The 24,636-nt window shown below is 39.1% G+C and overlaps 4 protein-coding genes across 4 annotated transcripts; 3 read left to right on the top strand and 1 right to left on the bottom strand.

The window, feature by feature from the left end:
• Window positions 1-36: 36 nt before the first annotated feature.
• On the top strand, window positions 37-3,370 carry CGGC5_v011799 (Transposon Tf2-11 polyprotein; the record flags this gene model as incomplete). Its single annotated transcript, XM_066152594.1, has 2 exons — window positions 37-2,877; window positions 3,200-3,370. The coding sequence occupies 2 exons, from the start codon at window positions 37-39 to the stop codon at window positions 3,368-3,370; spliced, it is 3,012 nt and encodes a 1,003-aa protein (XP_066007852.1).
• A 121-nt stretch (window positions 3,371-3,491) lies between these two features.
• Window positions 3,492-5,980, bottom strand: CGGC5_v011798 (uncharacterized protein; the record flags this gene model as incomplete). The annotated part of the gene is made up of 5 exons (XM_066152593.1): window positions 3,492-3,826; window positions 3,878-4,093; window positions 4,169-4,208; window positions 5,234-5,657; window positions 5,703-5,980. 5 exons carry the CDS (start codon window positions 5,978-5,980, stop codon window positions 3,492-3,494), a joined length of 1,293 nt encoding a protein of 430 aa, XP_066007853.1.
• A 914-nt stretch (window positions 5,981-6,894) lies between these two features.
• Window positions 6,895-7,780, top strand: CGGC5_v011797 (uncharacterized protein; the record flags this gene model as incomplete). The annotated part of the gene is made up of 4 exons (XM_066152592.1): window positions 6,895-7,008; window positions 7,062-7,083; window positions 7,153-7,172; window positions 7,244-7,780. 4 exons carry the CDS (start codon window positions 6,895-6,897, stop codon window positions 7,778-7,780), a joined length of 693 nt encoding a protein of 230 aa, XP_066007957.1.
• An 11,946-nt stretch (window positions 7,781-19,726) lies between these two features.
• CGGC5_v011796 (Transposon Tf2-11 polyprotein) lies at window positions 19,727-23,678 on the top strand (the record flags this gene model as incomplete). Its single annotated transcript, XM_066152591.1, has 6 exons — window positions 19,727-20,523; window positions 20,839-21,641; window positions 21,696-21,810; window positions 21,864-21,876; window positions 22,004-23,567; window positions 23,626-23,678. 6 exons carry the CDS (start codon window positions 19,727-19,729, stop codon window positions 23,676-23,678), a joined length of 3,345 nt encoding a protein of 1,114 aa, XP_066007958.1.
• Between the last annotated feature and the right edge of the window lie 958 nt (window positions 23,679-24,636).

Genomic DNA, 24,636 nt, shown 5'->3' with positions numbered 1-24,636 from the left:
CCACGACAGGCAACAAGGAAAAGGTTCATCCACCAGATGTCACAAGGACACAAGAACAACATAGAACTCGAAGTCACCATCAACGAACAGACAACACTCGCGCTGATTGACAGCGGAGCCGAAGCAAATTTCATCGCCCCCCGAGCTATCAACAGGCTAGAAGTCCAATGGGGAGGAAAAGAGCGACCCTATCAGTTACACACGGCAGAAGGAGAAGAATTCAAGTACGAAGGAGGTACCATCTACAATGAGACTGCGCCCCTCGAGATGAGCTACCTGAATCGAAAAGAAAGAATCCAATTCGACATTGCCGATCTAGGAACATACGATATAGTGCTAGGATTACCCTGGCTACGAACAAGCAACCCACGGATAGATTGGAGCAAAGGCCAACTCCATTGGGACCACGGCGACTCAGTCCCTGAGCAGCCCTGTCAAAACCAGGCCTCAAACGAGCCGATACAGCAAGAAACAGCAAAACGATACATCTGCTACCTCAAGGCAAAAGAAGCCACGTCACAACCATTGACAACGACGGATCTCGAACAAAAGAATGATCCACTTCTGTCTATCCCAGAAGAATACAGAGTTTACGAGAAACTCTTTGCAGCCGAATTAGAAACCGGACTGCCCGAACACACCAGTTTCGACCACGAAATACCCCTCAAAAAAGGGAAGGAACCACGCTTCAACAAAATCTACGGACTCAACCAGACAGAGATGGAAGCTCTAGACAAATACCTTGAAGAAAACCTCAAGAAGGGATACATCAGACCCTCAACGTCACCAGCAGGAAGCCCAATCCTGTTCGTACCCAAAAAGAACGGAAAACTACGATTATGCGTCGACTACCGCATGCTCAACGAAATGACGATTAAAAATCGTTACCCACTGCCACTCATCGACGAAATGAGACGACTCCTCCACGGAGCCAACTGGTTTACAGCTCTCGACCTCAAGGGAGCCTACAACCTGATCAGAATGAAGCAAGGCGAAGAATGGAAGACCGCCTTCAGGACACGAAAAGGACATTTCGAATATCTCGTCATGCCCTTCGGCCTTACCAACGCCCCTGCGACTTTTCAGAACATGATCAACCAAGTCCTACGCAAGTACGTCGATATTTGTGTAGTAGTCTATCTCGACGACATTCTCATCTTCTCACCAACACTTGAAAAACACAAAGGAGACGTGCACCACGTCTTACAAGCCCTCCAAGAAGCTAAGCTGTTGGTCGAGCCTGAGAAAAGCGAATTTCACACACAAAAAGTGGAATACCTCGGATTCACCATCACCCCTGGCAAAGTCTGCATGTCAGAAAACAAAGTCAAAGCCATCAAGGAATGGCCGGTACCCAACAACCTCAAGGAAGTCCAAGGATTCCTAGGTTTCGTCAACTTCTACCGCAAGTTCATCAAAGATTATGGCAAGATCAACACGGCTCTCACAAGCCTCAGCCGCAAAGACACGCCCTTTACACGGGAAGAACCACAACAAACAGCATTCCAGAAGATCAAGGACCTCATCGCCAGTGAGCCCGTCTTGATCATTCCAGATCCGACAAAGCAGTTCGAAGTAGAACCCGACGCATCCGACTATGCGATCGGAGCGCAACTATCTCAACGAGACTCAGAAGGACGACTACATCCGTGCGCCTTCTTCTCTCGCAAGCTCCACGGACCCGAACTCAACTATCAGATCCACGATAAGGAACTCATGGCAATCATTGAAGCCTTTAAGGAATGGAGACCTGAGCTCTCAGGAACCACCCACGAAGTACTTGTGTATTCAGATCACAAGAACCTTTCACACTTCACGACTTCGAAAGTGTTGAATAAAAGACAGATTAGATGGTCGGAATTCTTATCAGAATTCAACTTCCGAATCATCCACCGCAAAGGATCAGACAATGGCAGAGCCGACGCTCTTAGCCGAAGGCCGGACTACAACGTCCCGGTACCTGAAGAAACCCAGGTGATTCTCAAAGGAAACAACGACGGAGACCTCGTGCCAGCAACCAAACTCTTGATGATGGCTGGGCGGTCTAGTACTAGCCTGACTAGCGAACTAGACGACGAAGCTATCATGGAATTTCATGCTCGCCCCGCACACGGTCACCAAGGAATCACGAAAACCTGGAAACGACTACGACAACAATATGGAGAAAAGGTCACTAGAGAACGTGTGGCAAAAGCGATTAAGGATTGTGAGGTCTGCCTCAAAAGCAAACCCGCTCGACACCAACCTTATGGTATGCTACAACCTTTGCCTGTGCCGCAAACCGCCTGGCAATCCCTATCACTCGACTTCATCGTCAAACTACCGAAGTCACGAGAGCCCCTTACGGGAGTACACTTTGACAGCGTTCTCGTCATCGTGGACCGACTCACGAAGTACGCCTACTTCATCCCGTACAAGGAAGCAAGCAATGCTGAAGAATGCGCCTACACATTCCTCAAGTACATCATCTCCAACCACGGAACACCCAAGGAAATTGTGTCAGACAGAGACAAGATCTTCACCTCCAACTTTTGGAAGTCAATCATGTCACACCTTGGCATCAAACAATCAATGTCCACTGCATTCCACCCGCAGACCGACGGACAAACAGAACGAATCAACCAGATCCTCGAAACCTACCTCCGCGCCTATGTCAACTACAACCAAGACAATTGGGTTGTACTGCTACCAATAGCCCAGTTCGCCTACAACAGCGCAGTAGGAGAAAGTACCAAGGAATCCCCCTTCTACCTCAACTATGGATTTGAACCTACCGCCTATGGAGAACCCCGAGCAGGGCCAACTGCAATCAAGGCTGTCGCCTCAGTACGGCAAATCAAGGATATCCAGGAAAACACACGCAAAGAACTCGAATTTGTACGACAAAGAATGACAAAATTCAGCAACAAACGAAGGATTGAGGGACCAACCTTGAAAGAGGGAGATAGCGCCTATCTCGTACGGCGAAACATCAAAACAAAACGACCAAACGACAAACTCGACTACAAAAAACTCGGACCTTTCAAAATCTCACGAGTAATCTCACCAGTCAATTATGAACTCGAACTCCCGGAAACCATGAAGTGTCACCCAGTATTCCATGTCTCATTACTCGAACCAGCTCCACAAGGATCACGGACGAACGACCTCATCATCGTGGAAGACAATGAACCAGAATACGAAGTAGAACGAATCATAGACCACCTCAAAGAGCCAGAAGGGTATCGATACCTCGTCAAATGGAAAGGATACGGACACGAAGACAACACATGGGAACCAGCCAAAAACATCACCAACGCAGCAGAAGAACTCACGATCTACTGGCAACAACACCAAGAACGAGAAGTCACACCGGCACCTGTTATACTAGTCCAGAAGAACGCTGGATATAAGCGAATCAAGCACCCACATCGCTTCACCGAACCACCAACAGAAGCAGATCGACCACGACAAGGAAAACCATTTATTCGCCTAGGAACACCAGAAAATAACTAGGACTCTCCCGACAAAAAATTCGGAGTAGCAGGATTCCAGTCGAACAAAGCATCCACATTCGAAGCACTCCAAGCTCCCGTTGACTGTGCCTCCAAGGTAGCAGCCGACACGTCCTCCGAAGATTCAGCAACAGCTGCTTTACCTTTCCTAAACACCATTCGCTTCTCTTCCCGCAATCGCTCCAACTTCGCTAGCGATTCGTTCAGTTCCGACTGAGCTTTTTGATAAGCCTCCGCCTTTTGCTGCAAAGCAGCAGCCCTTTCACGAAACCTCGCCTCCTCCGCCACTTCCGCCTGATCCAGACGATCCGACTCCGCCACCAAACGATTTACTGCCCACCACAATCAGTAAGGAACTATGCGACACGGCCAAGAGAACCCACGAGTACAGATCGCATCTTCAGAAGCATCGCAAGGAATACCAAGACGATGACAAGTCCCGCAGATGTCGGAATCCGGAAGAAGCAAACAGCGCACACCACGCGAGCGACAATTCGAGCAAGGCATTTCGTTTTCAATACCCTCGTTAATAAATCGAAGAATTCGGAACAAACGGCGACGAGTCGAGGCACCAGAAGACTTTGGTTTTTGAACGCGACCTGACATGGTGTCAGCATCATGAGTAAATCAGGAAACACGATTGACGGATCCCCAACCTGGGACCAACGACCTACTTATGTTGGGTCTTGAGGACAAGACCTTTGGAGAGGGGACCTGATGTTACGACCCGTTATGCATGGATAACAGTTAAAGGACCCACTCGGGCGTCGGGCGGCTAGGACAGGACATTTGTACTATGCAGGATCACGGGAACAACAGGGACTCACTCAGGAACGGAAGAACTATGGTACAGGTCACGTGATGATAAGGAATGAGCATAGATAAGGGACCCACAATGAGCGCTCAGTGGAGACTAGAATGAGCGCTCATCCCACTCTAGAATGAGCGCTCATAGTGACAAGGGGCACAGCGCTCATGAACAAGCAGAACTGTTCATATAAGACTTATATATATAGTATGACCCTGAGCCTGGCTCATGGTCAGACTTCCATAGCTCTTCAGCAATCAACTTAGTATTCATCCTCACGGATACTCTCAGCTTACCTTCACTGCGACTTACTTGTTGAGCCTAAGACTGATCACCTTAGCCTCTGAAGACCGATCTACTACAGCCTACCACCTGCGACCCAGACCACGACCAAGTGTACTGTTATTACGTCTCAATCCCCAGCTTCTGTTAGCAGACCCTACTGTCGGATAGCTGACCGTAACAATATTGCTCGCTTTCTCAATAGGAGTTAAGCAGAAGAAGTTGAATGAGGCTGTTTGCGTTTTCATAACGGCCCACCTGCATTTCTCTTTTTTGCCTCATACCTGTAGTAGGCCGTCTTACCACGCTTCCACTTTATTTGATCGTCAACTGGGAAAAAGACCCTCCTAGGAGTATAATTCAACTTTTCTCGGCCTCGGCAGGACGGACAACTGTGTTGGCGAACAATGAATGTTTCGCCATCGTCTTCAAACAAGGGGTTCTTTTCCCATCCGTAGACCTTCCCCAGTTGTCTTGCTAGTATCAGGCTGCGATATCCCTCGATCTGTCCGTTGTGAGGACGGTGCAGTGTAATCGATCTTTTCTCCATCGCTCCAGCTTCCGGAGCGAAAGTCACTGCCGAACCGGAGCACCGTGCTATTGAAAACCCTAGACATCCCATTGCTCTCTCAAAGGCGTTCCAGCTTACTCTTGTTCTCGCTCTGGTTTTTCCCATGATGGTCCAGAATGCCTCAGCGGTGACCAAGTTGACTGTCTTCGGCGGGGCCGGAGTGCTGAGCGTTTCTTTACATTCTAGCTTGCGTGGTGCTGATGCGTCTCTGACCTGTAGTCGTGAAATTTCGGGTAAAAATTCTTCTGTTGCTTGTCGCTCCTCTCTCTGTCCAGTTCGAGGGCGGAACTTGAGCACTCGGGCGAGTATTTCATTCAGGAATTTGAGCATGTGCAGTTGATCTTGGGGGGAGATTAATTGGGCGGCGCATGGTGAGTGGATGCTTTCTCCTGGGGCAAGTTCGGATTCTGGCAGAGTGACGCTGCGGCTGCCATCAAGATTTTCCTCGTCAGTGCCATGGACTTCATCGGGGTTGTCGAGGATCGTCGTCTTGCCAACTTCGCTGGAAGTCGGGCATGAGATTCGATTGCCTGCGGTATGAACCTACCTGACTTGTCCCCCAGCAGCCCCTGCTACGTGACATTCGAGCCATCTCAGAAGCACTTCCGGGTCTGAAGTGATGTCTTGCAGCCGGAGGCTGACGCCTGGTATGTCGAAGAAGATGTCTTCACAAGAAGTCTCTTTCCGGTTTTGGGGGCTCTTGGTGCCATTGATTGTCGATAAGCATTGAGCCCGTTCTTTGCTGGTGAATGAGCGCCAGCGAGTATTTATCCTAGCACCATGTTTGCCGACCTCTTGTGAGAGAGCATGATGTTGGGTCTCCATGGCTTCCAAAATGGTCTTATTATGGAGGTCTCTGGCTGAATGTTCATCTCGAGGACGACGGCGGCCCTGTTTCCTCCGTGGCGATGTGGGTGGCAGTTTCATCGGGAAATAGTGCTGCAACTTAAATGAGGTTCAGCCGAGTTGTTGGTTGGCTGATTGGATGATTGGTCGACAAGAAGCAGGATAACTGCAAGTGAAGGGTTGTTTTTACACCACCCACACTTGGCATCAGCCTTCTGGTTCGCTTGGGGGATGAGAGCGGCCGCAGGGTGAATACACGAAAAAGTAACCATCCTCCAGCCGTGTTTACCCCCATAATACTGGGAAAGCAACAACAGGAAGAGCAACGACAATTGAAAAAAAACATCACACAAGCAGTTGCTCCCTGGGAATTTTCGAAACCATAGCGAGGAATTTGCATAGATTTTTCCCCAGTCATACATCCTACGTCAAAATAGAAAGCAGGCAGGCACTACTTATCCCACGTTACCTCCCAGTCACACACTCGTCAATAAGTAACAAATATTTTAGAGTCCACATCATACTACGCTCCTGGCGAACATGTCACAGGCCAAAATCTCGAAGCTTTGAAAGCGACGTCGTATCAGGCCCTCCCCCCACCCCCTAGACCTGGTGCTGGCCGCAGGGCAAGGTTCCCCGCCATTAGCGCGAATCCCTGCATCCTGCCTGATCTGGCAATGACCCACTATGTGTCGGCGCACGGGCAGTAGTGTCCCCAAGCCAAGGTGAGGGGTGTGGGATGGGGGTTTGTCTGGCTTGAGCGAGCACTACCTACCTTCCGTCATCTCAAGATCCGGAAGACCTATCCTTTTCCCTCCCCTACCTACGCCATCTCACTCTCAAAGTCGTCGCACCACATCCAAACCATGACTTCCATCAGTCGTAGCGAAGCCATGAGGCGAGGATGGGAGACGAGACGACGCAACAAAGCGGAACGCCTCGCTCTAGAGGCTCAGAGACGCACCTCGCCAAACGCTTCCCCTGCTGCCGCTGCTTCATTCGATGATGTAAGCTGTTTCAACCTCCAAGCCGGTATATCCCTTTCTCACCAGGATTCCAGTCTCCCATGGCCCGATCTCGCCGTGTGCAAAAGCCAGTCCGGATCCAGTCCTAGGAGGATGACGCCGCCCGGCCCGCACAAGAAGTTGCAGACCATGCGGTTCCCCCCGAGGTATGTTCATCCATTCTTGTCACCTGACCGCTACACATTTTGCTGACCTTCGATGCAACCGTATAAAAAAGGCTACCACAGATTGCCTGAACACCTTCGCTGATGTCATCGTTTCTATCCTCGGATATAGGGTAGACATCGTCGATGGCGTTGAGCTGAACGTCAGATACGCTGATAAATCCACAGCCTGGAAGTCTGAGTACGACATCTCTTGGTTGGCCCACTCTAAGGTGCTTGACTTTTGGAAACGCTTCCCTGGCGGTCGGAACGAAGCAGTCCTCGCTTTCAATGGTGGATGGATCCATTGTCCCCGAGTCATGGCCATCATTGGCCATCGGAAGGTCTCAGGTCTTTCTCTGCAGTTCAAGGTTATTTGGCAAGGACTCTCACTGGAGAGGGTCTCGTGGCAATCCGAGTCGGGAATCGGGTCGGTCTGCAAACCTGGCACCATCGAAGGCTACTGGCGCGCCGCTGCTGTTGAGCCTCCCGGCCAAGCACTGGCTCAGAACGCATATCTTCCGGCCACCCATGTAACCATTGAGGAGGTTTGGCCGTGGGCATCAGCAAGCTACATCAAGGAAGGAGGACTTGGTTCAGCTGCGACTTGAGTCAGATCGGGCCGGAAGCTTGAATGGTGCCGAATTCAGCCAGTAGGGTCTATCTCAGCGTTCACGGTCCTTTTCCACGGTTCCTACCTCACTATATCTTGTTCGGGGTCTGTTAGACAAGTTCATACTAGAAGATCCGCAGATGTTGTCAGAACATGCCACAGATTGGCCTTCGGTTAAGTATGCGTACATGGTAGATCGCTGCGACTAGATCTTTCGCTGACACAGCTATGGCATTCTCGTCTCAAAGGGTGCCTAATTATGGTTTTGAGTTTGTATGTTTAGAGTATGAAAACTTTAATTGAGTTAACGAGCTTTGATATCTATGCAAAACGCAATCTAACAGCATTCTCTTAAGAGTCTATACTTCTAATAATAGGGATTCAGGCTACTAATTGTTAAGCTACGTTATATGTAGAGTACTAAAGTTAGTAATTACCTCTTTAGTATAGGTTATAATGTTTATTTAAACCTACTTTAGTATAAATTATATAGAAAGCTTTTAAATCTCTATTAAAGATAACTATAATTTAATTTATAAATACTCTTTTAATACTCTTTTAATTCTTTTACCTTTAAATATAATATAATCTTTTTTTAAAGATTTAATATTTAGTTTTTAAATTTATTATTTAATTAATATTTATTAGAAATACTTAAAGTAATTTTTAAGCTAATAAACAGGGTTAAAGTTTGAAAAACTAAAATTACTTATACTATTTATTAAGAAGTTTATCTTTTAATTAGAATATTTTTAATATAATTCTTTTAGGTTTTGTAACAGGCTGACTCTGACGATGGTTCTAGCGGCTGAGAAAGGGGGGAAGTGATGTAACAGGCTAGGTCTGTCACATGGGATGCTCTCGGCTATGTTCGGCACTGAGTAAGACATCAAGGGATAGGATATCAAGGGATAGGATATCAAGGGATAGGATATCAAGGGATAGGATATCAGGGTCGAAGATAAAAGGGCATGTAGATGTAGCTGAGATGAACAAGAAACCTTCCTTCCTCATCTGAGGATTCTCATTTGAGAAAGGAAGTACGAGTTGCAACATTGCTCCTACCAACCCTTTGCAGGTTTATATTCTACTAATAGATAAAGTAATCTTAAGAGGTAGATCTCTTAAAACTATTAATAATTTTGACTTAAATATAAAGAGATAAATAAGTAGTTTAATAAATAATAAGTAATATTATAAAAGGAAATAGCTTATATAAATAAATATAAAATTAATTACTAAATAATAATAAAATTAAGTTAATAAATAAGAAATAGTTTTTTTATGTATTTATTATTTTATTTAATACAAAAGAAGAAAACAATATAATAAAAATAGTATTACTAAACTTCTTTCTAATAATTTACTTTTTATTAAAAAACTATATAACTTAAGAAATAAACATAATAAAAATGATAAATAAAGTATGATATAGTAAAGGTTATATATATATTAAGTTTAACTAACTAAAGTTATAATATAATATTATTATAAAAAGACTAGAATATAATTTATAATAAATAGAGTCTTTTTATATAAAATATTATATTTTAAAGTTTATAAGTTTACTTTATATAGAATATTTAAATAAGTAAAGTATTAAAACTTAATAGTAGTCTATATAAGGTACTTAGATTACTTTCTATACTTTTTATACTTTAATTAATAGATATCTACTTTAATTAAGTTATTAAGTTTATAGTTATAACGCAGCCCCCTTATAAAAAAACTATAGTTAAATTTACCTTATATATAAGTATAATTCTAAAAATACTATATGAATACTTTAACTTATACCTTCTATTAATTTAAGAAAATAGTATAGAAACTTTATATATTCTTATTAGTGAATAAACCTCTCTAAATATTATAAAGTTAGATATATGTTTTAACTAAATAAACTAATAGAATAATAATAATACTAGCTATATAACATAAAAGTGGTAGTATAAAGCTAGTAGTATAAAGCTAGTAGTATTATATATAGTAAGGTTAATTATATTAAGGCTAAATAAGTTACTAAAGCTTTTATAATTTAATAATAGCTTTATTAAACTTCTTAATAAAGTTCTATAAATATTATTATATTAGAGATAACTCATTAATTAAAAAGGTTATTAAAAGAGGTTTTTATAGTTATTAATATAAGAACTGTACTATATATAAAGCTTTATACTTACTTACCTCTTTTCTTTTTCTTTTCTAATTTATAATAAGTTCTTTATAATATCTATACTATAAGAGATGACTACATAAAAATATTAATCCCTTATAAAATATACTTTTTTATAGATAAATAGTTAAAAGTATCATTGTATAAAATAATACCTCCATACTTAATAAGACTTTTGAATTTAATAAGTATTTTTTTATCAATTAGTAATTATAAAAGCGTACATAATAGAGGTAATATTATTAAGAGTAGGGATAGTATTTAATATAATAAAGGAGGGAAACTTTTCGTTTTATTAATTATTATAATAAAAATTCCTTATATTTAATAATAACTATTTATAATTAGTATAAATAGTTATTATTAATATAGGAGAAATAATACTAATAATGGTAATAATAAGTAGTAAGTTATAATAATCAATAATAGTGATAAGTAGTAGTAGTTAAATGATAAAATTATTAAGTTACTTACGTCTTTAAAATCTATTCTAAGTAAAAAAATCTATTATATATATAATATATTTTTTCCTTATAAGCCTTTACTTAGTTAGGTAAATACTATAATAGGTAATTAACTATAAAAACCTTACTATAAAGTTAATTATTATAGCTTTATTTAATCTAATATGAATATTTTAGATCTATAGTATTATTATAGTTATAATTTATAGATTTATTATAAATTATTAGTTTTTATTATTTTAGTTTTAAATCTTAACTTAATATTAACTTCAGTTAATAATAATTATATTAACTATTAACTTTAGGGAATTATTGTTCAATTAATATATACTTTTTATAGTAACTAACCTAATATATAGTTTTTATTTATTTTAGCTAATTATAGGAATTACTATAATAGGTAATTTATATAATTGCATTTTTTATTCTAATTAGATAAAGTTATAGTTACTTTATTCCTTTTAGTTATATTACTATGTAATTAATAGTTATAAGAATAATTATTTAATTTTTAATTATAGTTTTACTAGTTATACTAGTATTAGTAATCTTAGTCTTATATCTTCTTTATAGCGCTAGCTATACTTAGTTTTACTTAAATTCTCCTTTAGGGGGTGCTTACTTAGGACCTAGTAGTTTTAGATAATAGCTATAAAATTAGAGTTAACTATTAAAAGGACTAAAAAGTAGGAATTATAGCTTAAAGTAACTATTTAGAAAACTTCTGTATAGTTATAGCTATATATAGCTTACTAATAGGTACTAGCTTTAGTAATACTATAGAATAGCTTAATAACTCTTATAATAACCCCTTCTAAGTATTAATTATAGATCTAAATAAATAAGTTTATAAAGATTATCTTATTAAGCTTAGTTACTAATTAGATATAGTTATAGTAAAATACTATAACCACTATTATACTATAAGTTATAACTACTATTTAAATCTTTAAAAATACCTATTTATTCTTTTATAAGAATATTAAAATGGATTTATTTATTATTTCTTTCTAACTTTCTAGCCTTACTTCTACTACTACTACTAGTAATATTCCTATTAGTAGTATAGCTAGTAGTAATATTATAGACTCTTTATATAATAAAGAGGACTATAAATTAGAGCTTCATAGTAAGTCTTTAGCTTATATAGTCAAAAATAACCTTTATATATGGACTTTTTTACCTATTAATTAGGAAAAAGAGAGAGAAATATGAATTAAATACACTATATAAGTATTTCATCTTTTTTATAATTATATATAATTAGTTATATATAATTAGTTATATACAATTAGTTATATACAATTAGTTATATACAATTAGTTATATTAATTATACTTATACTAATTATCAAATTATTAGATATAATAAAGATTCGGTTGTTAAAGTTAAAGGCTTTTTAACTTTAAACTTTATAAGATATTATGAGTAATCTTGTCTAACTATAGCTTATAACGAAAAGTCTAAATTAACTTAATCTAAAAGTAAGTATTATTTTATATATAATGATACCTTTTAATTTAATAATATATATACTAATATTAATATTTAAAGAGAAAAAGATAAATTACCTATTAGAGAGTCTTTTTTACTAATAGTAATAAAAGACCTTATAGTAATACTATTTCTGATTTTAAAGAAGAAGATACTTATATAAAGATATTAGATTTTATAATAAAAAATAACTTATTATTTAATATTATAGAATCTAATTCTTTTCAAGAGCTGTTAAATTATCATAATATATAACTATGTTTATAGTCAATGTTTATATTTAATATTTATAATACTTACCTATAATAGCTTTACTTTTATAATTAATTAAAAGAAAATAAAGGTTTTATTAGATTTTACTTATAGTAGACTTCTATCCCTTATTAATTTTCAAATTATGAGAAATATCAAAACTTTAAGAAGATTTTCTTTAGTTTTAGATATTTAGACTTCTAAAGCCTAAGATACCGTTTTAGGTATTATTATAAGCTATATTAATAGCGATTTTAAGCTTATATATAAACTTATAGGTTAGTATTAACTATAAATATTCTTATTATTATTAATAGTATTACACTAACACTATATTTAGTTTTTTAAGACTTTATTAAAGCTTATATTAGTCTTTGTTCTTATAACGAAGTAATAGATAGTCTAAGTACTTACCCTAACTTAATTATAAATAATTTCTTTAGGTAAGTTAATTATATTATCAATTATATATAACTAATATAAACTAATTATATATAGTTTTACTAGAGATAATACATATAATAATACTACTTTTATTTAGTTTTTTAAAGCTAATTATAAGGAAACTTATAATAAGCTTTTTAAGAATAATATTGGATATATTCTATATATAATTAACTTAGTAGTATAAGATATACCATAGACTTCTATATATATTCTACTATGGAAGAGGAATTATTAGATTATACTAATTATAATAATAGTATAATTAATAATAGCTTAGCTATAGAAGAAAACGAAGAATTAGAAGAAAATTTATTAAGTAGTAAGTATTTTATTATATTATAACGTATATAATATTAATATACATAATTTACTAACTAAATTAAATAGACCTTATAAAGTAAGTTTAATATATAACTATATTAGTTAAATATATAAGCAAAACAAAATACTTTTTATTACAAAGTATTAATAGAGCTAAAAATAAGAATACTCTACTTTCTAATTTTAATAAAAGAATTAGTTATCCTTATAGGTAAGTAATTATTATAATATATACTTAAATTATTAAATTATATACTAATTAATATTAGACTATAAAATTAAGTAGAACTCTACATAGAATGATTTCTACTACTATAGAGTTTAAACCTATTTTAGATTATATCTATAGAAATACTAGTAATTTAGAATTTAAAGGACTTTATATTACTAATAATAAATATAAAGCTTTAAAGAACTTAGAATCTATATTTTTAGTCTTTTTAAAGCTTAATACTTATTTATAATCTAAGCTTTATATTAACCTTAATATAGGGTTATTATATATAAATATACTATATATAAAAGGCTAGAAAATTTAATCTCTAAGTTTACTACTTTAAAAGAGAGATTAATAGAAACAATAAGTAATTATTATTATAAGTATTATTATTAAATTATATAAACAAACTAAATTAATTTATAAGCTACTTATTATAATATTTTAATTAATAGTATAAAAAAGGGAATAACTAAATTAGCTAAATATTTCCCTTAAAAACTGGATTTCTTTGATCTAAATACTTATAAACCTCATATTATAAGTATAATACTAGATCCTAGATTTAAAGTTTACTATTTGATAAATAATAAGCTTTTGTACTATTATCCTATTATTAAAAAGGATATTATTAACTTATTAAAAAGAGAATATAAATCATAAGTATATATTTATTATTTTTATTATATATTAATCTACTAACTATTCTTTTAGTGGAGATTTATTATGATTAGTAGTTATAACATATTTGTTTTTTTATTTTAAAGTAGTAGAAATATTATTTTACTATTCTTTAGTATAATATTAATTTATTTAAAGTTTAATTCTAATAAAGTTACTTAAAGACTAAATTATTATAATCTTAATAGAGTTAGCTTATATTTTAATCTATTTATAGGTTATTTACTTATAGCTAAAGTAGTTTTAGTACTATATTATATATTCTTATATTAGTAATATTAAATTAAATTCTTTTTTTAATCCAAATAGCTTATTTTAAGAGGTATAATCTTATTATAGATAATACCTCCTTTATACTTAAATTCTTCTTTTTCTATTATGTATAAAAGATATGGTTATTTTTTTTCTCTTTATTATATTTCTAGCTTATTAATAGTTTAAAAGGTCATAAAATCTATTTTAGTCTTATTATTAATTAGTATAAGTTTTATTTATTAGTTAATAGTAACTTTAAGTTTTATATTATTCTTATATCCTTAAAATATCTAGTAGATAGATCTTTTCCTTATTATTTATTATAATCTATTGTTAATAAGTGTAAGGGGCTGGCCCCTAGGCTTGTTCAACGTAGAGGTGCCGTCGATTGACTATTCTAAGCTGAAGAGGAGAAGGACTTTACAAGAGTGGGCGCCTAGCTACAGAGATACGTGGTCGGGCTAGGCGGTGTGCCACGGTAGAATAGTGGATTCGGCGGAGCCGGATCTCGGTAACTGCTCCGGCAGAGCCGGAGATTCCGGCCGGGCTCTAGCCCGTGACAATAAGGAAAGTTTAGTTTTTTAATTATTTTAGTTATTTAAAATAAGTAACCCTTTTCCCTTTTCCCTTTTTTAATAGCTTTTATAAGGCTATTCTTATAGATTTTAGTTTAAAGAGGTCTTAATTTATTCTTTATTACTCTCTAGAACTATATAAACTTTATTTTAGTAATAAATCTAATATTTATTATACTAATATTTATTCTACTTTATATGATTGTTATATTAGTACTTTATAGAAAACTATAAGCTAGGTTTAAAGACTATAAGGTTATTTTTAAATAATATTATAGTTTATCTAATTATAATAACGTGGTTAATCAGTGAGTGGGCCACCATCAGTGACCGGGCCACTTTTCCCACCTTCATCACCTTCTAGCTTTAATACGTCCTTTCTTCCACAAAACAATGTCTAAAACCTCGCCCGAACACAGGATCATTCTAGCAATTGATGCGATCCGATTGACACCGGGATTAAGTATCCGACGTGCAGCGACCATCTACAACGTTCCGAGAACTACCCTCCAGTCCAGAATGAAGGGTCAAAGTGCGAAGGTCGATAGCAGGAATGCCCAGCTGAATTTGACAGAGACCGAAGAAGAGGCAATTGTTCGATACATTATTGACCTGGATTCTCGAGGATTCTCGCCCAGACGCGTGGATGTGGGAGATATGGCCAATACACTGCTCCGGAAGCGTGATGGCCGACCGGTCGGGAAGCGCTGGACGGAACGCTTCGTCCAGCGTCGCCCAGAGCTCAAGACGCGATTTTCTCGCGTCTATGACTATCAGAGGGGCCTCTGCGAAGATCGTACAATTATCGAGCCTTGGTTCCGACTTGTGGCCAATATGCGATCGAAATACGGTGTTACGGACGATGATTTTTACAACTTTGATGAGACCGGCTTTATGATGGGTATGATTCGGCCTGCAATGGTTGTTACACGTTCCGATCGGATTGGGAAGCCAAAAAAGGTTCAGCCTGGTAATCGAGAATGGGCTACCGCGATTTGTTGTGTTGCTGGTAATGGTTACGCGATGCCGCCTTTTTTGGTGGTTCAGGGCCGCTTCCACCTCGCGAGTTGGTACTCTGAGGCCCAGATTCCGGACAGCTGGGCAGTCAAAGCAACTTCTAATGGATGGACCGATAACGAGACTGCCCTGGAATGGCTTTGTCATTTCGATAAATACTCAAAACCACGACTGAGAGGCACATATCGGATGCTAGTCGTCGATGGCCATGAAAGCCACGTTAGCAGCGATTTCGAGGACTATTGCAAGGAGAACAAAATTATAACTATCTGTCTACCAGCTCATTCATCACATCTAACCCAGCCTCTCGACGTTGGCTGCTATAGTGTCTTGAAGTTGAGATATGGCTCACAGATTGAGCACTTCATCAAGGCCCGGATTACCCACATCACTAAACCCGAGTTCTTCCTCGCATTCAAGGCCGCATTCCTTCAAACCTTTACCCATGAAAACGTCCATGGGGGTTTCAGAGGGGCTGGGCTTATTCCCTATAGCCCTCAGACTGTTCTTTCTAAGCTGGATGTGCAGTTACGGACACCAACAGCCCCGAACACTCCTGACAGGCTACCCGACCCTTGGGTTTCTAAGACGCCTCAAACCACTAATGAGGCTATTTCTCAGTCTTCACTTGTAAAGGAAAGAATCTCTAGACATCAGGGAAGCTCGCCAACTCCAATTTGTGAAGCTGCTGATAAGCTTGAAAAAGGTCTGCAGTATATTTCCCATGCAGCTGCCCTTATGGAGGAAGAGCTACGCCATCTTCGAGAAGCAAATACGGCCCTTAGTAAGCGTCGGATAGCCAAAAGAACTAGACTACAAGACGGAGGGGCACTAGATGGGTCTCAGGCAAGGGAAGTCATGGCCGAAAAGGGTGTTGTTGAGGAGGAAGGGTGTGAACAGGAGGAAAACGAGGGGTCGTCAAAGCGTCGTCGGACAGGTTTACGACATTGTGGTATCTGTCGCAAGACCGGCCACAACGCAAGAACCTGTCCAGAGGCTGTGGAAATAAATAGTTCAAGTGATTCTGAGTAGTTGCAATTGATTCAATTGATTTTAGTTGAGATATAGAAGTTGTGAGTGATGAAGGTGGGAAAAGTGGCCCGGTCACTGATGGTGGCCCACTCACTGATGAACCACGTTAGAGGTTAAATAGATCTTATAAATAGGTTTATTATTATATCTCTTAGAGTAGAATTAATAGTTATATGTTTCTCTTATATATTCTTTATATTTATTATAAAAGTATTAAAACTAAAAGAAAGTTCTATAAAGTTAGTAGTTACTTTTTAGTATAAAGTAATCTTTTATATAAAGCTAAGAGGTATAATTTTAATCTTATTAAGCTATTAAGGTATTATAAAAGTATTATTATTATTTATCTTAAACTATATTAACTTCTTAGTACTTTAGAAGCTACTTATCTTTATTTTCTTCATTATTAGATTTCTCTTTGGAGCTAAAGTTATCTATATTAAGAGTAAACCTATAAGTAATCTCTACTTAAGTATATTAATATATAATATTATAAAGTTTATCTAAGTCATAAAATAAGTTTTTACTTTCTCTAAAAGTTTAGTTATTAATTATAGTAAGGGGTTATTATTAGGGAATTGATAGAGAGGCATGACGAATTGATACAGAGGCATGACTCTTACAGCGGCATGACTTTTACGTACTCCCATTGGCCCAAAAAGTATTGTTAGTGCACTTGAATTCTGCCACCAGCCACCAAAGTACCACCCATCAAATCTCAGCCCACTTTGCAATTTTTTCTGTTGTGGTAATTGACGCATCACAACGAGACCTAGTAATCCGACGAGTCAATCCTATCCATACTAGATCCAACAATGTCGTCCCCTATTCCTGTTCCCGATTTACTATCTCAGCCTAGGCGTAATCCACTACGCCGAGCTAGGAGCCACAGTTCAGCGGATCAATCACCCCCCCAGAAACGAGTATTTTTAAATCTTTAAAAGTTACTATAGATATTATAGGTTTTAGTAGAGTATTTATTTAAAGTTTTATACTTAAGGAATTCTTCTTAGATAGGTTTAAACTATTTAAAAGCTTATTTATAGAAATAAGTAGTAATATAATCTACTTTTTTAGTCTAATTAGTAAAGTTATTATAATAGAAATTCTAGTAATTTTTTATTTAGATTGAAGATAATTTAAGTTATCTAAAAGTATTATTGTAAGTAATAAAAGTATTAAGCTTAAGTTTCTATTATTTTCCTTTTAGAAGTAGTAATAATATTAATAGTAGTTTAAAAAGTATTTAGTTCTTTCTAAAGTTCTTAAACTCTTTTAAAGTTAGTATCTTTTTTAATATCCTTCTCTGGTTTTTAAAAGCTACTATAGTATTCTAAAGTTATCTATTAAGGTTTTTAATAACTTATTTAATTTTATTGATAAATATCTATATTTCTTTAAATTTAGCCTCTTATTTCTAAATAATATATTAGAGCTTTTTATATCCTTCTTTAGTAAAGGATCTTTTTCTATTAAAGTTATACTTAAAGTTTAATATATTATAATCCTTAATATTAGTAGGTTCTTATACTAGGTTTTAAGGCCAGTTATATAAAGAAGATAAAGATCTTCAAGTAAAGAACTTAGCTAAAGCGTAAGAAGATATCTTATTTATACTATTTAGTAAGTATTAATAGTTAACTTATTAAATAAGAGTAATTAAAGTATTATATTTAGCTATTTAATAATAGGATTTACTAATAGAAGCTAAAGATTAATATACTATAATAGTATATCAAGTTATAGTTTAAATTATAAGTTATAAACTATAGTAAATTAGGTCTTTAGAAACTAAAGTAATTAGTCTTAAATTTAATAAGTAATTTATAATAAAGATAAGTTAAAAGTATCTATAAAGATAAATACTAAGTTAATTACTAAAAAGCTATAGAAGTTTAACCTTAAGTAAAGCTTAAGTTATACTATATATAAGTCCTCCTACTTAAGTAGTCTTATTATTTATAAGTACTATTCCCTTTATTATTATAAGTATTTATTCCAAAGTAAGATAAGTATTTATTTTAATATCTACTAAGTACTTATTATAGGCTTTTTGTTTATACTTATTTCTTATTACTATATAACTTATATTATAGTTCTTCTATTCTAAATAAATTCTTACTATTCCTATAATCCTGTAGTATAAATATCTTATCCTAGCTGCTTAATATCTAAGTAGGTTAGTTATCTATTATCCTTATTTATAGGTTGTAATAAGAAGGTAATAATAATTATAAAGAAGAAGATAATATAGAATACTTCCTTATATACCTTTATATATTATATTACTATCTCCCCCTTTTACTTTTAGTTCATAGATTACTATTGTCACGGTCTATGGACCGGTGTTCGGCCTTCGGCAAGACCCTCAGCCACGACTCATTGGACCCACCAAATCCAATGGCGCATTCGCTAGAAGGTTCCAGGAATATCGACAAGGTCAATGCCAAGGTTATAAGAATGCCCAGGAAATAGGGAGGATACGGTTCTGTTTCCTGTTCTTCAAGAAGATTTATTGTACTCGTAGTAGTAGGCTAGACCAATGGCATCGACCTTGTCCTAGACCCTTACATTACAATAAATCTTCTTCCATTCTTTTTCTTTAGACTTCGGAACGCCCACGCGACACCGTAGTCGACGCAGACAACAATTAGTCAGTCGTCAGGTAGAAGGTCACTGCTTCGCAGGGCACCTCGTCGACAGTTCAGCAGTCATTCAGTCGTCAGGTAGAAGGTCACTGCTTCGCAGGGCACCTCGTCGACAGTTCAGCAGTCATTCAGTCGTCAGGTAGAAGGTCACTGCTTTGCAGGGCACCTCGTCGACAGTTCAGCAGTCATTCAGTCGTCAGGTAGAAGGTCACTGCTTTGCAGGGCACCTCGTCGACAGTTCAACAGTCATTCAGTCGTCAGGTAGAAGGTCACTGCTTCGCAGGGCACCTCGTCGACTATCCAATCAGTAGGAATCAGAACGAGTTACACTATTACGGAAGATCTCAACACATCAACGAATCGACAAGATGGCGACCAACGAAGGCATCAGCCCAACACCTGTCAACGTTCTGAAGACACAAAGCAGCAAACCTCGCCATAGCCTTCCCCACCCACCGATGTTCAATGGGTTGAAGTCGCAATGGCGCGGTTGGAAGCTAGAGATGGAGGGCAAGATCGAGGAGGACGCAGATGCGATTGGGAACATGAAGTCACAGTTGCGATATATATACACCCGTTTAGAAGGATCAGCCAAAACGAATATCACCACCTTCTACGAACTCGAACTCGGAAAAGAATACCCCAGGCCTCAGGCTTTGATTCGACGACTAGATCTTTTGTACGGCGAGAGGAACCGAAAGGACAAGGCTATTCAAGCTCTCCACACAATCCGGCAGAAGGACACCGAATCGTTCACCACATTCTACCCCCGGTTCGAAAAAGAGATTGCCAACGCGGAGGCCGAAGGATGGGAAGACTCAGCCAAGATATCTTACCTTCGAAACGCTCTTCACCCAAAGCTAAAAGCCCACCTCATCGGCTGCTCCCAGTCGCAACTTGACTTATATGAAGCATTCGCAACGAAATGCGAGGAGATCAGCAATCAAATGGAGTTGTTTGGAGAATGGACTTATGAGAAGAAAACGAACGCCCCGCAAAAGCCCACGTGGCCTCGTTCGCAACCCAATGCCGCTCCCACGAGAGACATGATGGAGTGGGAGCCCACGAATACTGTTCAAGTTAGAACATTCAACCCAAAGAGGAACATTACCGGATACCCCTCTCAGCGGCCAGAGGACCAATCCCTTCTCGGAAAACGAGCAAAGTGGGTCGATAAATCGGAGCTTGAGAAACGAAGGATCGAGAGGAGGTGTCTCCGTTGTGGAAGAGACGGTTGCAGGATAGATTATTGTCCGTTGGCAGCAGCAGTACCCCCATCTGGTCAGAAGACATCTGACTACAGAAGCATCGCCAAGGACAGAGACAGAGTTACCGAAGCCGCAGTCGAAGAAGACAACGAAGAAGATCAATAGGGACGCGCGGGAGTCACAGCTGAATGGAATCAGTTTCAGAATCAAGGCGGCATGGACCAAGAAGGGTTATATGTGAACATCGGAATCAACACAACATATTTTACCAGAGCCCTATACGACGATGGTTGCCACTGCTACATGTCTATTTCTTTGAAACTGGCCAGAAAGCTTCGACTCCCAACTATCGACATCACCCCTAGAGACCTTCTGCAAGTCTCACATGTTCAAAAACGAGCCATCACACAGGTGGCCTACTTTGATATCGATATCGACGGACACAAGCAGCAGAGAGTTTTTGCTTATGTCATCCCAGACCAAACGGAAGACGTCATTCTCGGTATCCCTTGGGCCCGCCAGCAAGACGTTCAAGTCAGGCCCCGATACAACGAGCTTTACGTTGGAACGACCGGAACGTACATTACAATCCGGCACTCCCCCACCTGGGACTCAGACCCTACGATCCGATCAGTCGCTGCAAGCACACTCACGACGATAATACGTTCTTCTCGGCGATCCCACAAACCGATCCAGATCTTCTCGGTTACCATGAAAGATATCGAAAAAGCGCTTGCTAGGTTCCAAAAAAAATCGACCGATCCAGCAACCAAACTACCAGCGCATTATCGCCATATGATCGATCTATTCAAGAAGGAAGTAGCCGACCGGTTGCCACCACACCGACCTGGTGTTGACCACGCTATTCAGCTCGAGAAAGACGACCACGGAAACGAGAAGCAACCACCATGGGGGCCCATTTACAGCATGTCCAAGGAGGAGCTACTAGTTCTCCGGAAAACCCTGACGGATCTGCTGGATAAAGGTTTCATCAGAGCCAGCAACTCCCCTGCTGCTGCCCCTATACTCTTCGTACGAAAGCCAGGAGGTGGTTTACGGTTCTGTGTGGACTACCGTAAGCTAAATTCCATTACCCGCAAAGACCGATACCCAATACCCCTTATCGCAGACACTCTCCGTCAGCTTTCAAAGGCAAAATGGTTCACCAAGCTGGATGTCTCATCTGCATTTTGGAAAATCAGGATGCGCGAAGGGGATGAATGGAAGACGGCGTTCCGCACTAGGTATGGCCTTTTTGAATGGCTGGTTACTCCGTTCGGCCTCACTGGTGCCCCAGCGACCTTCCAGAGGTACATCAACCATGTTCTGAGAGAATACCTAGACGACTTTGTTTCTGCCTATATCGACGACATTTTAATTTTTACGGACGGGACACTACATGATCACCGACAAAAAGTCCTGAAGGTGTTACAAAAGCTCCAAGAAGCCGGACTGCAACTGGATGTCGACAAGTGCGAGTTTGAACAAAAACGAGTCAAGTACCTTGGCTACATTGTCGATGTGGACTCGGGTATCAGTGTTGATCCAGACAAAATCGAAGCTATTGAGCACTGGGAAACACCAACAACTATTCGAGGCGTACGAGGATTCCTTGGATTCGCCAACTACTATCGAGACTTCATTCCGGATTTTTCCACAACAGCTGCGCCATTAACATACCTCACTAAAAAGGATGTCCCCTACCACTGGACCGATAATTGCCAACAAGCATTCGAAAAGCTCAAGACAGCATTAATAATGGCCCCCGTCCTGGCGAAGTTTGACCCTGAACGCCCAACTCGCGTGCAGCCAGACTCATCCGGATACGCTATGGGCGGAGAGTTATCACAACTGAACGAGACTAATGAGTGGCATCCAGTAGCCTACCATTCGAGACGATATACCTCCGCCGAGTCAAACTACCTCATCCATGACAAAGAACTCTTGGCAGTGGTGGAATGTCTAAAGCAATGGTCTGGAATGCTACGAAGCGTTGGGGAATTCACCGTACTATCGGATCACAAGAACCTCGAATACTTTATGAAAAAACAACAACTATCCGAGCGACAAGTCAGATGGGCATTAGAGCTATCACGATACAACTTCAGAATCGTTCACAGGCCTGGTAAAGAGGCAGTAGTTCCGGACGCGTTATCCCGCAGAGACCAGGACCTTCCGAAGGATGCCGACGATGAGAGGCTACGGGCACGCTACCAACAGCTCCTCGAAGTAGCAGAAGACGGATCCGTACAGATTCCAAGAACAATTACCTCGCTACAACCCCAGACGCAAATATCAAGTGGATGGGTGTCTGGCGGCGACAAAGACTATACTACCGACGAAAACGCGGACATGTCAGAGCCACCCGAAAGCCCTTTCATGGATGAAGAACTACGTAACCTCTGGGATCAAGCACTCCAGAACAACAATCGGTACTGGCTTATCCGCCAGGCAGTTTTACGATCAGACAGGCAGTTCCCGAGCAAATGGGGGCTCCCGATATCAATCTCCGAGTGTTCTATCGATAATGGAAAACGGCTTTGTTGGAGGGACCGTATCTGGATTCCATATTTTGAGCCCCTGCGTACTCGAATTATCCAACAATCTCACGATTCGACTGCTACCGGTCACCCGGGACGAGATCTCCTCAAAGCCATTATTAGCCGACGATTCACTTGGCCAGGGATGTCTAACGATGTCCGCCAATTTACAAGAAATTGCGACATTTGCGGAAGCAAAGCAGTTTGGAGAGAACGACGACAAGGGCTACTCAAACCCCTACCGATTCCAGACCGTCAGTGGACCGAAATCTCCGTCGACTTTATTACAGACCTACCTACCGTCAACGGCTATTCATCTATAATGGTAGTCACTGATAGGCTGTTCAAAAGCACGATATTCGAACCGATGAAAGAGATCACCACTGAAGCGGTTGCCAAGGCAATGCGAGACTGTTTCATACGGCATCATGGTTTCCCCAGAGCCATCGTTTCTGATAGAGGTCCGCAGTTTACCTCACTTATGTGGCAACGAATTTGTGCGTTGATGAAGATCCAAAGACGGCTTTCAACTGCCTACCACCCTGAGACCGACGGAGCCACAGAACGGATGAACCAAGAGCTTGAAGGCTACTTACGATGCTATACAACCTACTTCCAAGACAATTGGCCAGAATTGTTAGCTATTGCAATGATTGCCATAAACAATCGAACTTCACGAGCAACGGGAATGAGTCCCTTCTTCGCCACACATGGTTACCACATCGACCCAATCGAAGTACACGAGCCTCTTCGTACCACCTCCGACTCGCCTATTGCAAAAGGGGAGGCTTTTATTGCCAAGATCCGACAAGCCTCTGAAGTAGCGCAAGCTCTAATAGCTGACGCCCAAGAACACTACGAACGATATGCCAATCGATCGAGGCAACCCGCAGAACAATACAAAGTTGGAGACAAAGTCTGGCTCAGTCTTCGAAACATGAAAACCGACAGGCCGTCGAAAAAGATGGATTGGAAAAATGCCAAATACACGGTAACCGAGTTAATCGGATCACACGCTGTACGGTTGAATACACCTCCTGGTCCTCATAACGTATTCCATGTGTTGAACATTCGGAGGTCAGCGAATGATCCCTTGCCATCACAAATCGTTCACGAGCCACAGTTACCAGCCATTGTCGATGATAATGGACAAGAGGTTTACTATGTCGACAAAATTCTTCGCCACAAGCACAATAAGTCTACGGGAAAGGTTTCTGTGCTAGTAAAATGGTCGGGATACGAAAAGCCAACATGGGAACCGGTCACGGAACTGATGGAGACGGACGCCCTGCAAACATACTTATCAAAACATGAAGAACTCAAAAACTCTCTTCCGAGCCCTACAGAGGGAGAGAGGGGGTAATTGTCACGGTCTATGGACCGGTGTTCGGCCTTCGGCAAGACCCTCAGCCACGACTCATTGGACCCACCAAATCCAATGGCGCATTCGCTAGAAGGTTCCAGGAATATCGACAAGGTCAATGCCAAGGTTATAAGAATGCCCAGGAAATAGGGAGGATACGGTTCTGT

The sequence above is a fragment of the Colletotrichum fructicola genome, assembly GCF_000319635.2.
Source record: "Colletotrichum fructicola Nara gc5 chromosome Unknown KSG_Nara_v1_contig07, whole genome shotgun sequence".
NCBI classification, from domain to species: Eukaryota; Fungi; Ascomycota; class Sordariomycetes; order Glomerellales; family Glomerellaceae; genus Colletotrichum; species Colletotrichum fructicola.
The sequence above is the reverse complement of the archived record's forward strand: the minus strand, read 5'-3'. Positions and strand labels throughout refer to the sequence as shown.